Raw genomic sequence first — 16,694 nt, forward strand, 5'->3', positions numbered from 1 at the left:
AACCTCAGACAGAACCTGACTCTCGGTGATCGGCCACGACCGGTTGGGGTCTTTTTGGGGTTCTGTGTGTATTTGATTATTTGATTTTGTTGTTTAACCCACCCTCCTTTCTTAAGCACTAACTAACCCTGCTCCCTGATCCCTGCCCACAGAGCTGGTAGCTCTGTAGCTCGGAGGAGAGCCGGTCAGCCCCTCTGTTCTGGCTGACTGGAGGTCAGCGGCTTCAGGCAGGGGGGGCCTCCAAAGACCAACTGCTTTCTCAGCGCCAGCTCCTGGTCTCTGCCATGGATGGGTCTCTGCCGAAGGTGCTGGCCCTGTTATGTATTATAAGAACGGTGGAGGGCAGTAAAATCCCTATAAACTTATAAACTGCCAAAAAACAGAAGAAGAAGGAAAAAAACCCCGCCTTTTGTTGTCTATTGGCCAATCAGGAGTCCACTTCCCAAACCGCTCACTGTACCTGTAGTGTGGTTTAGAAAGCAGCTAGTTAGCTAGCTAATATACTGGCAGAAAGCTAAAAACACAACACTTTATTTTGACTAGGCGCTCCTGAACATCACCCGGGTAACCAGCTCACACCATAGCCGCAAGCTGTACCATGGTTGGTGTTAAAGTGATCGGGAGCGACCCGGACTTCCAGCCGGAGTTAGCGGCCTCCGGCTCCAGGCTTGCCGTGGTGAAGTTTACAATGGCTGGGTAAGCTCACCAAACCGGCTTCCAGGCCGAGCGGCTAGCCGAGCTTAGCACTTTAGTCTGTCCTATCAACATGAGACTAGAAAATATTCAGAGCTCGTCGTTTTTACTGTTTTGTGGAGCTGACACGAGCTGTATATAGGCTATACGGTATATGATAGGTGTAGCTCTCATTGGTAGGAAACCAAGTTTAGCATGCTATCGTTAGTGGAGTTGGCTAACTAGCTAGCTAGCTCTATTGCTTACAATGACATAGCAATATTTCATTAACTTTGCTGCTGAGGGATCGTACGATTTTATGATGAAAAACGGCAACATTAGCACCAATATAAATGGATTTACAAAAGGGTGTTGTATTTTACTCCCCACTGTAGCCAGTCCTTGTAGCGTCAGTTATATTTAACGGTTAGTTAGCTACACTTTCATTGTAACGTTAACGTTAGGTTACTTAGTGACGTTTCACAGGACGTTGAATTTAGTCTGTGGGCTGTAAAGTTGGATGGAATTATTGAATAAATGACTTATGTGAGGTTTTACTGATTTTATTTTATTTTTTCTTCTGGTAGCTTGTAACTTAGCTCATAATTTTATATTAAATCGTTACCTTGTGGAATTTATGAAATAAATTAAGCAATTTCAACATTTTATAGGTTTAATCAAGCATATTGCACTAGCAACGCTTATGTAAGTGTTATAACGTGATGTGTGAATATGTAGGCTAGCTGCTATGTGTTAATAATGAGGAATGTTTAACGTTAAGAGTAATACAAGAGGAGATGAAACGTTATATCAGTAAATTTAGCTCTTGGGAAGTTTTAAGTATGAAACGTTTAAGTTTAACCAATTACGTTACGTCGTTGGGGTCGATATTAGCTGCGATGTATTGTATTGTCAGCCGTAGCACGAAATGTCAGTAATGTTACAGTAGGTGATATATGTCATATTGAAACAATGTCTCCATTACATAGTCCAGTTTGGGGGTGACGATATACAACAGAGATGAGCAGAAAAATCATCTTATTTTAGAAGCTTAGACCAGCTAAAGTTTATAATTGAGTATGATACATAACTGAAACAGTTAATTGATTATTTAATGGTGTCAGTTTTCTTAATGTTGATTGACTTGAAAATTAATTGACTAATGGTTTCAGCACTACTTGAGAGATGAGAGCAGACCCCTAACACGCTCTCCTCTGCCTCCTCAGGTGTCGGCCTTGTGTCAGAATAGCTCCGGCTTTCAACATGTTGAGTAACAAGTACCCACAGGTCGTCTTCCTTGAAGTAGATGTTCATGTCTGTCAGGTAAGTCTGATCTGCCACATCTACCATATGTTTTTCATCCGACAGAGTCCCGTCAAAGCTGGAGAAATGATTCAATAAGAACAGTGGTTGGTAAACCACTTTCCACTGTAACCCCAGGTGTAGCATTTACATTTAAGGTTTTAATAGCCTATGCTTTTTTTTTTGATTATTCTAGCATTGTCAGACCACTGCTAAAGTCAGGTCTGCAATCTTTTTGTTGACCCATTCATTCACTTATGTAACCTTTGCCTGTCAGAGACACAAAAATGATTATGGCGTAAATAATGGGGGGGGGAAGGCTGCAAGCCTGGAGATCCAGCACAGTATTAGCTGTTAGGTTAGACAAGGGTTTGGTGCTGCTAAATTCTTGAAACCATTTCTCTTTTTCTCAGGCAACAGCGGCAGCCAACAACATCTCAGCCACACCAACGTTCTTGTTCTTCAGGAACCGGGTCCGGGTGGATCAGTATCAGGGGGCGGACTCCGCCGGTCTGGAGGAGAAAATCAAACAGCACACAGAGAATGACCCGGGAAACAGCGAGGACTCCGACATTCCAAAGGGATACGTGAGTTGACAATGTTACTGACGCCTCTCTGCTGAAGGTGTGTGTGTTTGTGTGTGTGTGTGTGTGTGTGTGTGTGTTGTTTTAAAAATTGACCATTAACATGTTTTAAATAGTCCCTTTTCGTTACTCTTAAAAATGCCCTGTAGAAAGTAAAAAATGATATCTGGCGGGGGGAAAACAAGAAGCAAAGCAGCGTACACTTTGCATCGAGATATGTTTGCCATATCAACGGAATAAGAGAATGTAGCATATATGAAAAAGAAGAAATAAAAGTTTAAAACGACACGTATTTGTGCGACACAGAGAAAATGTGAATCAGCCAGTTGCCCCAAAAGGACATGTATAAATGTAATTGTAAAATAAAGGCAGGAATAGACCCAGGAGTTGAGTTTGTTTTGTTTCTTTTTCAGATGGACCTCATGCCTTTTGTCAGCAAAGCCGGCTGCGAATGCCTCAATGAGAGCGATGACTGCGGCTTCGATAACTGCTTAATCAAAGACTCCACCTACATGGAGTCTGACTGCGATGAACAGGTACGAGCTGTCCAAAATCTGCCCAAATGTGTGATCTTGCAATCGCAAGAATGAAGAACAACTCAGTCAGTTCGTGCATTTCTCACATACGTTTGTAATTTTTCCCCAGTCCCAAAAAGTTGTGCAAAAAAAAAACAAGCAGGTTGGAAGAATGTTAGCAATTTCTTTTAATCACCCCATTTTCAACACACAACGTGTCTTCAACAAGCCAAAAGCCTCGCAGATTCTGTATGTAATTGCATATGGGATTTTATTTCCCCAAAAAGTTGTGTTGTCAGTCAGAGATTAGTCCTAGCCTGTTTTTCAACTAGTGTCATCGGGCAGTACACTGCATTGGTCAGTCAAAGACATGCGATCACACATGACATGCGGCACGTAGCCAGTCACATTCTGCTGATTTCCTTTGTAGCTGCTAATGTAACCCTAAACTCTGATAGCCGGACCAGAGCTGGGGAGATACTTTACAGTGGAGCTTCTAGTCGCGAACATGTTTTTTTTTTTTTATGTAACCTGTAGCCTCACAAACCCATACCATGTAGTTAGCTAACGATGTGCTCCTGGCCCTGGAAGTAATGCTTGCAGGGTTTTCCCTACCATTAAAAGGCTTAAGGCCTTTTTATGGTTGTGCGTCAAATCGACAGCGTACCCTCGCAGACCCCTCTGCGTCTACGCCGTAGCCTGACGCGCACCTCTCGAAAAATGTAACTCCACGTCACTCTGCCGTGGCTTGGTAGCGTTGCATTTCCCCCCCCTCGACTCATTTCCTGGTTCTCCTTCTCCATAAACAACATGACATCAAGGAGAGGGTTAACTTCTCCTGCAACAGATTTCCCACCGTATGTCAGAAAACACAGGGGAGACACTTTGTTTCTCTCACTATGACTCTAGAGTCGCTACTCGCTCCGAAGCTAGTAGCCGCCACTCTCTCACTTCTCCCTCGCTCTATCACCCACTCCACACACACACACACACACACACACACACACACACACACACACACACACACGCCGGCTCGAGGCACACACCAGCGCACGAGTATAAACATCAGGCCACTTACGTAGGCTACGGCGAAAGCGCTGTGTGGAGCCTCCGCACAACCATGAAAAGGCCTTTAGATATGGTAATAATGGTCCAAAATGATATGAAATAGCTTTTTTTTGTTTGTTTTGAAAACATTTTCTTGAGGAAGAAGAAAAATACGTGCGTCTAAGTCTTTCACAAACCTAGGGAAAACACTGGCTTGGTTACTACTGCCTGTAAGAAGCTAGTTAGCCAAATATGCTAACAATTGCGTTTTGTGGCAGATAAACAACAACTCCGTTGTACTCCGATTACCTGCCTGATAAATTCAATTAAATTGTAATTTGTCTAATACGTTGCTGTCCTTTTTAACCTTGTCTAGTTGCTGATAACTATTGCCTTCAACCAGCCTGTGAAGCTCTTCTCTATGAAGCTACTATCTTCAGATTTTGGTGAGTTTTAAGCTGCTCTGCACTTGATTATTCATTTCTAACAGGGCGCCCGGATAGCTCAGTTGGTAGAGCGGGCGCCTATATATAGAGGTTTACTTATCAACGCAGCGGGCCCGGGTTCGACTCCGACCTGCGGCCCTTTGCTGTATGTCATTCTCCCCCCCCTCTCTCCCCTTTCATTTTTTTTCAGCTGTCCTATCAAAATAAAGGCTGAAAATTAAAAAAAACATGACTAACTATTAATTAAACTTCATTAATTTGAATCTCTCATCTGGAGGTATTGCGAATACTCAGCTCCCCGATAACGAATTTCCTATCCTTCGCTCCGTTGTCCCTTCCCTCCCTCCCTCCCTCCCTCCCTCCCTCCTTCCTTCCACCTTTCTCTCCCAATCCTTTTCCCCTCCTTTCTCTCTGCTCTTATTTCTTCTTCTTCTTCTTCTCGTCCTTCTTCGTGTCAGCCCAAGCCCCTAAGGTGGTGAAGCTGTTCATTAATCTCCCTCGGTCGATGGGTTTCGACGACGCCGAGCGATGTGAAGCCACTCAGACTCTGGAGTTGTCGGAAGAAGACTACAAGGAGGACGGTTTGATTCCTCTGCGCTACGTCAAGTTCCAGAATGTACAGAGTGTTACGGTAAGGACCAGGTTAACATGCAGAACTGCTGAAAGCGAGCCATGGTTAGGCTTGAGACCAAATGTCTTATTCAATGTATTGAAATGCACTGGCTAATGTAAAGACGTTTACACGCCGGGGACGTTTTTTTTTCTAGTGATTTAATCAATATAATTTTTCAAACTGTTTTTTTTTTTTTTTTGTCATGGAATGCAAATATTATGTGGCGATAAAGCAATACATTTTTTTTCCCCGAAGTGCATTTTTCGGCGCTTTCGCACCGTGAATAAAAACGTCAAACAATCCCATTGTGTTGTTTACTTATTATGAGGATCTTAATACAACAACACAAGGCTGTATAAACGGGGAGCATGACTTTCAACCTCGACAAAGGCAGCGTTTACCAGAGACCCTCTTTCCGTTTCACTCTACAGTCTATGGCAACACTGCGTACCTGTTTACCAGAGGGAATTATATTCACTCAAGAGTATTTTCCTAAAAGGAAACTCAATAACGTAGCTTACACTAGCCGGGCGGTAGTCTCTGGAGCTAACACCCCCGAATTGATGCGTTTAACTTTCAAATGTAGAAAACTTTATTGCGGGTGTGCATGCCCACGGACACCCCTAGAGGGTCCAAGGTCCACCACAGTCTCACAGACTCTCACGGGAAAGCTGCAGGACGAGGTTTCACTCTGCTTTGAATTCTGCTGTTTTTGAGCTTGCTACCCTACATCTTCAACTGAGCTGGTATGTATATTGATGGTATTTGTCATTTTGTTCCCCCCCCCTTACTAGTTGTTTGTCAAGTCAAACCAAGGAGACGAGGAAACGACAAAAATCAACTACCTGACATTCATTGGCACTCCAGTACAGGCCACCAACATGAGCGACTTCAAGAGGGTATGGGATAGTTACAGCACCGCGGATTCATTTTATGTTCAGATATGTTTGAGTGTTTTGTACTCAACGCGGTGGATCATTTTATTCTGTTGCCATGTAGGTTGTGGGAAAGAAAGGAGAGAGCCACTGAGCAGGTGAACCAAGGGGAGGATGAGAAGAAGAGGAAGAGGAAGAGGAGGCTGCAGATACATCCAAGGACTGTCCCTCTGCCAAAGCTGCCACACTCTGCTGTGCCACACAAAAAACACACAGCCTTCAGCGGACCTCCTCAAGCTCTAAATGAATTCTCCGTCTGTGGAGACTATAAATCATTTGTATTGTAATTCTGATGAAAATCACTGTAAATAAAACACAATCCTTTTTCAAGGGAATGTTTGTTGTGTCTGTTTTCTGTGGGAGCAGTAGCAGTGAATGTGGCACTGGTAGCAGTTCTAGTATTGCAATACAGACAGCATGTGTGGATGTAGCATGGACATCAGTAATATAGGCAATAAGTGCAGCACTCTGTAATATGGATAAATAACATTTATTTGTCAGCAGCAAACTGCCCAAAAAATGTTATTGCAGGTTTAAAGTCTGTTTAACTAAGTACAGTAAAGTTGTCATGGTTCTAGGAACAGCAGCCTTAAGTTTCTTTCTTCCAAATCAGTTAATAAAGTAGATTTTTCAAGGAAAAGTATTTCTCACAAAAGTGCAGCCAGGGTGTTGAGAGCAGATGTGAAATCCAAACTACGACTCAGAAAGACTTTGTTCTGAAATGAATAAGTGTATTTGAAGATTTCTCTTCTTTTGGACTGTGATCTCCCAAAAATCCTGCCGACCTCCGCAATTAAACATTTATCAAATTGTCACATGAATTTGCTTTTACATAGTTTTTTTTTTCTTGTATGAAACAGGGTGAAAGTAAATTTAATATATATTGCCTACACTATCTACAGGTATACCTATTAATACGTACAATATTAAATACATATTGATCAGTGTGTATTTCATAATGTGTAACACTGTGCAGGACTGTAACTTTCTCCAACTGATTCGACCTTTGCTCAGGTCTGTGGGTGTGTACGACAGGGATTGATTGACAGTTTATGACCTGTGCAGTTTTGGCACACCTGTCATACACCTTTATTCCATGAGGATGGGGGGCGGGCGAAATTTTGTTTTGCAGGATGATAGGGGAAGACTCATGAATATTCGTTAGGGAACTCATCCCTGAATGGCTAGTACTTGTTGCCTGCTCTGGTTGGGTTGGTTAGGTTTAGGCAAGAGGAGGGGGATTGATTACGGTAGGGTAAGGATGTCAGGGCGAGCCAATCAGGGCTGAGTCTTCCCCTACCATCCTGCAAAAAAAAAAAGTAGTGCAAATCAGTTTTCTACAACACAGCTGCAGCCTGCCTCACAAAACCTTTCTAAAATGCATTTAGCAGCCATCATAGGTTTACATTAATAAAAATGTTAATGCAAGACTTAAACCCAAAGCTCTATAACACACAGAAGTCTGAAAAATGACCAACTGAGAAGCAGGTGAATGCATCATTGATTTCGGCTGATTTAGAGCCCTCCATTGAGTCATGCACTGTTTCTCCTGCTGTTCTGACAGACCATACGGCCATTTCTTTAGCTATTCAGGTCAGCAAGGAACAAAGAGGGAGATTCTCTAGCGGTTACTGGAAATTAAATAATCCTCTACTATTTCATGAAGAGCTAAAAATTAAAATAGAACTACTTATCTCAGAACAGTGGGAGGCTGCTAGAAAAGGGAATCATTTTGGGACATCGTGGGAACTTCTCAAATATAAAATTAGAGGCGTCTGCTCGGGTTATGGCAAGATATTGGCACAAAAAAAGAAAAATGTAACATACTTGCTAATCAACAATATTAACAAACTTACTGAAAATGAGCATTTGAGCCAAGAAGATAATAATACCTTATTAGACTAGACATTTTATATGAGAACAAAGCAAAAGGAGCTTTTATAAGGTCACGTAGGAATTGGATGGAACAGGGTGAGAAAAAGAGTAGATATTCCTTTAACATGGAAAAAAGAAGAAATTAAATCAATTCTATAAGAAAACTTGACATTGGGGAAAAGATTAGTGAGGACAGTAAAGAGATATCAAACTTTATAAGTGCTTTTTATGAAAAACTTTACTGGAGAGATATTAATCTCAATGATCCAAAGGAAATCTTTAGCTTGATTAACTCACCTAAATGTGTGGATGCAGAATATAATAAAATCTGCTGTCAGGACATAACTCTTGAGATTATATGGGGAATAACTCTATTAAAGAACAATAAATCAGCAGGCTGTGATGGTCTGACCTCTGAGATGTATAAATGTTTCTCTGAGTCACTAGGTACATTTCTTTTAGCTGTCTTCAAAGAATCTCTTGACAGAGGGGAGCTTCCTCCTTCTCTGAGGCAAGGTGTCATAACACTTATCCCAAAACCCCACAAAGACCCTCTATTAATTGAAAATTGGCGTCCCATTACATTGCTAAATAATGACTATAAGATTCTAGCATCTATCTTAGCAAAACGTCTTAAATCTAAATCTAAATTACACACTTTAATTGATGAATGCCGATCTGGTTTCATGAAAAATCGTCACATAGCCGATAACGTTCGCCTAGTTTTAATCTGATTGAATACAAAGACTGTCTAGATGACGAACACTTTATTTTATTCTTAGACTTTCAAAAAGCCTTTGACACGGTAAGCCACAAATTTATTTTTGACACCTTAAACTTTTTTAATTTTGATAAGAATTGTATTAATGCTGTTAAAACTCTGTACATGGGAGGAAACAGTTGTGTTGAATTGGCTAATGGAACCTCACCCAGATTTCACATAAACAAAGGTATCCGCCAAGGCTGCCCCACCTCGCCTCTTCTATTTTTGATCGTAGCTCAAATTCTCTGTGATTTAATTCACAAGAGTACCTTCAAAGGAATTACATTAAATGAAAGAGAAATAAAAATGTCACAGCTTGGCCGATGACACAACCCTGTTTCTAAAAAACGAATCCCAAATAGGAGTTGCACTAAATGTTTTAAACCAATTTTCTGAAAGCTCAGACTTGAATCTAAATCTTTCAAAATGTGAGTTTTCTCTTAAAAATAAACATTTGGGTCAAATACGTGGCATAAATATTGATAATTTAGTAACTTATCACAAATTGATGACAGAGAGTAACATATCTTTACTACACGACTCTATTCATAAAAAGTTTGATTCTTGGCTTGCAAGAGACTTATCTATGTATGGCAGGGTTCTTCTTTCTAAAGCAGAAGGTCTCTCACGAGCAGCACATTTATTTACTTCAATTGAAATCCCTAAGTTACAATGTGCCAATCTAGACAAACTATTATATAACTTTATATGGAGGAAGAAGCCCCATTAAAATTAGGAAAAACATCTTGACTAATAAAATTGAGGAGGGGGGGAGTTTATCGGTAATTGACTTCTCACTCTTCAATGAGATGTTAAAAATCAACTGGATTAAAAGATTTTTGAAAAATCCAAACAGTTTGTGGAACATTGTGCCAAACTTTATCTTTGAAAAACTTGGTAAAATCACACTCTTGCTTCTTTGCCCATATACTCCGTCAACAGACTGCCTGTCACATTGTCAAACGTCCATCAACAGGCTCTAACTTGTTGGTGTCTTCTATACAAACACAATTTCTCCCCTCACAAATGTTTTATCTGGAACAACATGAACATCATATATAGAAACAAGACTCTCTTTATAGAAAACTGGGTTAAACATGATATTCTACTGGTAACCCAATTATTAAATAACTCAAATCAAATTTTAACTTACGACGACTTCACCCATACATTTAATTTCCATCCTCCAAGAAAAGGATGTGATATTGTACCCAGAGCTATACCCCATGGGAGCATCACCCTACTTAGAGATGAGACAGATTTGGATCAATTTAATATATCTTTCTCCAGCAGTGTTTCAATAAATGGTCTATCTTTTCTAGACAGAAAAGTCAACAACAAAGTAATAAAAGACCTTTTATGTGCAAAATCCATCCCTGCCTCCAGATACAAATGGTCCCCCTTATATGAAAATATTAACTGGAATAGAGCATGGAGTAACATTTTTAGTTACAAACAAAGTAAAAGAAATATCATTTACAATTCTTCACCATTTTTACCCCTGTAACAAGATTATCTCTAAATGTATCCCTACCGTAGACATAAAATGCAGCTTTTGCTTTATGGAAACAGAAACATTAGACCATTTATTCTATAGCTGTTCACATAGCTCTTCTCTGTGGAATGATACACAATGTTTCATTAATGGACAGTTTGGCTCAGACATACATTTATCTCATTTTGATATCTTCTTTTACTTTTCTGACTCAAACTCCTCTGTACAATATATAGTCAACTTAATAATTCTGCTTGGAAAATTCTTTATTCATAAATCGAAGTTCATGAAAAACAAACCCATTTTCAGTGTTTTTAAACTTGACTTAAAAAAATGATATTGATTGTATTTCTGGATTAGAGGGTAAATCAGCATCAGAATGCATGCAATGCTTATCTGATTTAACTTTATAATTAATTTAACAGATTTTTACTGTCTGATACTCTGGCTATGTACTTTTGTTGTTTATAATTTTTTACTGACTACTTGTTATATGATATTTTTTTCATCTGTATATCTATTGACTGATATGTATTATTTTCTCTTTTTTATTTTTTTACTTTCTTACTTATTTTTTTATTCTTTATGAAAACATGATTAACAAAATGATTTGTGTTCTACAAGTTCAATTTCCTTTTTTTGACAAATTGTAACAAATGTATTCTGCAATAAAAAAACAAACAAAAAAACCCCTACTGTTTAGCCTGTGCAACCCGTGGTTGTGTGACGTGTTTGCAAAGGGTCAATACATAAAAGAGTCGTTCAAAAATATTTGTTCGTGCATTTTCGCCCATCACTACTTCAGCAGGAAGTGGAAGCCATCAATCACTCTGCTGAAAAAGCTGCGGAGGACAGCGAGAAGATCTTCACAGATGCGAAGCAGCAGATCAGATCTCGTCAGAAAACGGAAGTGGCTCACGTCATCAAGCTTCAGGAGAAGCTGCAGCAGGAGATCACTGAGCTGAACCGGAAACTCACTGAGCTGGAGCAACTGTTACACACAGACGATCACATCCAGTTTCTGCACAATTTCATCTTGTGAAATGCTGTCACGTCTTAGTGGAGCTACAGACTCATCCAGCATCGATATCCGTCCTCTGAGGTACACTGAGGATGTGGCTGCAGCTGTGTCAGAGGTCAGAGATAAACTACAGGACGTTCTGAGTGAGGAATGGACCAACATGTCGCTTACAGGGACTGAAGATGTTTTACTGCCACAGGCAGAACCCAAGACCAGAGCTGAATTCTTACAATATTCATGTCAAATCACAGTGGATCAGAACACAGCATACAATAAATGTATGCATTGCAGTGTCCTAGGAGCAACACACCAATATCATCGTAATTTGGACTGTTATTGTCACCCAGACAGTTTTACTGACTGGGCTCAGGTTTTGTGTAGAGAAAGTCTGACTGGACGTTGTTACTGGGAGGTGGACTTTAAAGGGACAGGCATTTTTATAGCAGTTGCATACAAGAATATTAGCAGAGCAGGAAGAGAAAGTGCATTTGGGCACAATGACAAGTCTTGGGCATTACAGTGTTTCCATAATGGTTATGAATTCAGACATAACAACATCAGAACTTCCGTCTCGGGTCCTGAGTCCTCCCGAGTGGGAGTGTACCTGGATCACAGTGCAGGTGTTCTGTGTTTCTACAGCGTCTCTGAAACCATGACCCTCCTCCACAGAGTCCAGACCACATTCACTCAGCCGCTCCGTCCTGGATTTGGCGTACATAATTATGGCGCTTCTGCTGAAATGTGCAGAGCTTCAAACACAGAGGACTGAAATCAACAGAGACAAGACAACACAAATGACAACTTATAGTATATAAGGGGTTTATGTATGTAGCAATATGTCTCATTTAGCCATAGTTATCACTGCATGATGAGCGAGTTTTCATCTTCTTTCATCTTGAAGATTGTTTAAAATGTATATAAATGAATAAAATACAAATAGAAAACTAAAAACACAATTAGTTTGGGATATTTCTTCTTTTAAATCTGTGTAGTGAGAAGGTAGTAGAGAAGTAACTTTGTGATCTTCGTTTCTGTAGGATTGTCGGAGATTGTTTTCTGATATTTGAAGGAAAAGTAGCAATTTAAAAATCATATCTCTGGCAAAAAATAACCGAACACAATAAATACATTTTATTATTGATATTGTCATATCGACCTCTCAGAACTTTGCCTGTTGTATCAAATTTGCTGTGATTATTGACCGTCATATAATAAAATTGAATTGTAATTCTTGCTTGATGTATGTTTGTATTGTTGCTGTAATATTCGCAGCTCTCTGTTTTGCTGCATGGGCCTCAACGGAGTGTCACTATAAGTACCGGTAGTATTTTAATATAGGCGATCAAACATTAAATAAATATTTAAAGAGCCCATATTATGCTCATTTTCAGGTTCATAATTGTATTTTAAGGTTGTACCAGAATAGGTTTACATGGTTTAATTTTCAAAAAACACCATATTGTTGTTGTACTGCACCGCTCTCTCTCACTGCTGCAGATCCTCTTTTCAGCTGGTCTCTGTTTTAGCTACAGAGTGAGACCTCTTTTCTTCTTCTTCTTCTGTACTATCTTTGATAGCACTCGCACATGCGCAGTAGCTCAGATGTAGATCATGTCAGCTAGCTAGCTCCATAGACGGTAAAAGAAAGGCTGTTTTTCCAACTTCGGTCAGTTACAAGGCAGGATTAGCTGGGAGACTTCTAAATGAGGCAACACATGTAAGTAGTTATTTTGTAGATTATGGTGAACTTGTGTGTGTTGTAGCAGTGCTTTGCTATTGAGAACGAGGTAGCATGCTAGTGTTAGCATGCTAACGCTAACGCTACGAGCTAACGGTTGCGGTTAGCCAGCTCGTTTCGGCTTGTGACGTCACAAGCCGTGACGATTTTGAACAGCTCACCCAGAGACTGAAGGCAGGACACATTCAGAAACCGTATCTCACTCAAAACAGCACGGATGGATTTTTTTCAAAGTTTGTATGCGTGTGGAAGCACCAGAGACACAAAAGAACACCCCAAATCCCAGAAAAAGTGTTTTTTTTTTTCATAATATGGGCACTTTAAACCTTTTTGTCAATCAATATTTTTTGACCCCGTTCGCAAAGTCCTTAAACCTTCACTGAACTAAAAAACATTTGTATATTTTTCCCTGTATATTCAACATGATCAGTTTGTAAAAACAGATGTATGTCATTTGCTGATTGTACGGAAGAGGATTAAGCCCACATTTGAAAAAAAAAATATTGGATTCTGAGTCAGAATTCTGAGAAAAACTTTTGGCCCTAATCCTCTTCTGTACAATCGGCACATGACATAAAAAAATGTAAACTTCAAAAAAAAAAATTGAGAACTGACTTTAAACTCAGAACTCAAATACATTTTTCACATGTGGCCCTAATAGACCTTTTTCACGGCAGACATGTTGACATGTCATAGTAGGAAAAGCACAGGTGTATTCAAAACCATTAATGATGGCTGCATTCCACTTAGGAGAGGCCCTGGTGGGCACCTAGGTAGCTCACCTGATAGATATAGTCCTCGACGCAGCGGCCGCGGGTTCAACTAGACTTGCGGCTCTTTGCTGCATGTCATTCCCCCCCTCTCTCTCCCATTTCATGTCTTAAGCTGTCCTATAAATAAAAGCCTAAAATGCCCAAAAAATAATCTTAAAAAAAAGGAGAGGCACTGAATTAGCCATCGTTAAGGTTATCAATTTCCTTGATTTCCTTAACTTATTCTGGAGAGGCTAAAGCTTCTTAAAAACTGGTACTGGTTTTGGATCTGGACCTGGTCCATTGTGGTCTACATATGAAGAAAAAAAACAGTAAAATCTCCCTTTATTGCATTTTTACAAATACAATAAAACTTTCACAAATCTGAAACTGTGTTTTTAAGAATCTTTAGCCTCTCTATGATAATGTAGTCCAGATTTGACAAGTCTAGGTGTACTGGTTTTGGATCTGGACCTGGTCCATTGTGGTCTACATATGAAAAAAAACAGTAAAATCTCCCTTTATTGCATTTTAACAAATACAATAAAACTTTCACAAATCTGAAACTGTGTTTTTAAGAATCTTTAGCCTCTCTATGATAATGTAGTCCAGATTTGACAAGTCTAGGTGTACTGGTTTTGGATCTGGACCTGGTCCAATGTGGTCTACATGTGAAAAAAACAGTAGAATCTCCCTTTATTGCATTTTCACAAATAGAAAAAAGCTATATATATATATATATATATATATATATGTCTATGCTTTTTCCTACTATGACAAGTCAAAAATGTCTGCTGTGAAAAAGGTCCATCCTCTTGCGTATGATGTAACCAGTTAATTGACAAGGAACCCCACCAATTGGATTTACTGTTATGGAAGTGACGTTTACACGCTCGCCAATCAGTGAACTGTGCCGAAAACCTGCCCTCGATTCCCCCGATCTGCGGCTGGGCTGATGTAAAGTTGCGTTTTCTGCAGCTGAATCAGAGCGCAATAGACACCACCTACAGTAGAAGTCTGTACAGTACAGTAGAAGATTTTTTTGAATAAATATTATTTAGCTTCCACTTCTCAGCGGACTGTGGTCGGTCTGACATGGCGACGGAGATAACGAAAGGTGTGGAACAGGTCTCAGTGGGTAAGAAAGAAATAGCTAACCTGAGCTAGCAAGCTAGTGAGCTAACTCCCGAATAAACGTGTGTCTAGCGTATTGCATCAGTTGCAGTGGTGCAAGCAGTTAGCATTTAAGCTAACGCTAATTTCTGATTCTGTAGGTCTCTGTTTCGATATTCGTTTATACGGAACAGGTTTACACAGTCACTTAGCGCTAACTTAGCCTGCGATGCCGATTAAAGATAAAAAAAAAAATTAGCCAGACAGAGGAAACTGTAAGCTAAATATTTAACCAATGACAGCTGTCAGTTGCCTGTGCAGCAGCTAAGGGGCTGCGTCAGTCAGTTAACCGGTGTCATTTTTGTTTTGTAATTTGACTGTCCATTAGTCAACGATGTAAAAATTTAAAAAAAAGTCAGTAAGGACGTTATTTCAGTAATTTGTGATGCTTTCGGTTTCGTCTTTAAGCGCCACGTGTCACCACATGTAGGGTCTACATATGTAATAGTCTGTATGCTATTCTTAACACATTTCATCTAACGTTATTCTTATTTCTCTGAGTCTGTACCATGCAAAAAGTCTGGTGGCTGTTAGTAGCTGCCTCCTTTAAGCTCTGACTGTACCTTACTAAAGGAAATGGAGGAAACATGAAAAGTTGGTTTTGCTAAAGCTGCAGATGACTAAACTCTTTAAAAATGTTTATCAATTTTGCTTCAGAAGGCAGAAGTTCAAAACGTACTCATCCTTGAGCGAAACTGTGACTGATTTACTGGAAATAGTTTTCTGGGCGTTGCTGTCTCAGGAAGCATCGGCTCTCTTTCACTCTTTCTCTTTTAAGAGTTACACTCTTTTTGACTTAAAGCTGAACCACTTAGAGAACACACCAAACTGACATCAACCATGTGTTTCATTGTGTGTGATGGCCAACTCGTGGAACTGATGTTAATGAGCTACATCTGATTACATTTGCAGATGACCGTTGGATCTGGACCTGGTCCAATGTGGTCTACATGTGAAAAAAACAGTAGAATCTCCCTTTATTGCATTTTCACAAATAGAAAAAAGCTATATATATATATATGTCTATGCTTTTTCCTACTATGACAAGTCAAAAATGTCTGCTGTGAAAAAGGTCCATCATCTTGCGTATGATGTAACCAGTTAATTGTCATACCCCACCAATTGGATTTACTGTTATGGAAGTGACGTTTACACGCTCGCCAATCAGTGAACTGTGCCGAAAACCTGCCCTCGATTCCCCCGATCTGCGGCTGGGCTGATGTAAAGTTGCGTTTTCTGCAGCTGAATCAGAGCGCAATAGACACCACCTACAGTAGAAGTCTGTACAGTACAGTAGAAGATTTTTTTGAATAAATATTATTTAGCTTCCACTTCTCAGCGGACTGTGGTCGGTCTGACATGGCGACGGAGATAACGAAAGGTGTGGAACAGGTCTCAGTGGGTAAGAAAGAAATAGCTAACCTGAGCTAGCAAGCTAGTGAGCTAACTCCCGAATAAACGTGTGTCTAGCGTATTGCATCAGTTGCAGTGGTGCAAGCAGTTAGCATTTAAGCTAACGCTAATTTCTGATTCTGTAGGTCTCTGTTTCGATATTCCTTTATACGGAACAGGTTTACACAGTCACTTAGCGCTAACTTAGCCTGCGATGCCGATTAAAGATAAAAAAAAAAATTAGCCAGACAGAGGAAACTGTAAGCTAAATATTTAACCAATGACAGCTGTCAGTTGCCTGTGCAGCAGCTAAGGGGCTGCGTCAGTCAGTTAACCTGGTGTCATTTTTGTTTTGTAATTTGACTGTCCAT

General features: G+C 39.9%; 1 protein-coding gene across 1 annotated transcript; it reads left to right on the forward strand.

Moving 5' to 3' along the window:
• Positions 1-428: 428 nt before the first annotated feature.
• txnl1 (thioredoxin-like 1) lies at positions 429-6,449 on the forward strand. Its single transcript, XM_078271993.1, has 8 exons — positions 429-696; positions 1,899-1,995; positions 2,388-2,561; positions 2,972-3,094; positions 4,497-4,566; positions 5,025-5,197; positions 5,974-6,078; positions 6,179-6,449. The coding sequence occupies exons 1-8, from the start codon at positions 599-601 to the stop codon at positions 6,206-6,208; spliced, it is 870 nt and encodes a 289-aa protein (XP_078128119.1). The 5' UTR covers positions 429-598; the 3' UTR covers positions 6,209-6,449.
• The last annotated feature ends 10,245 nt before the right edge of the window (positions 6,450-16,694 follow it).

The sequence above is a fragment of the Sander vitreus genome, chromosome 16 (genome assembly GCF_031162955.1).
Source record: "Sander vitreus isolate 19-12246 chromosome 16, sanVit1, whole genome shotgun sequence".
NCBI lineage: Eukaryota > Metazoa > Chordata > Actinopteri > Perciformes > Percidae > Sander > Sander vitreus.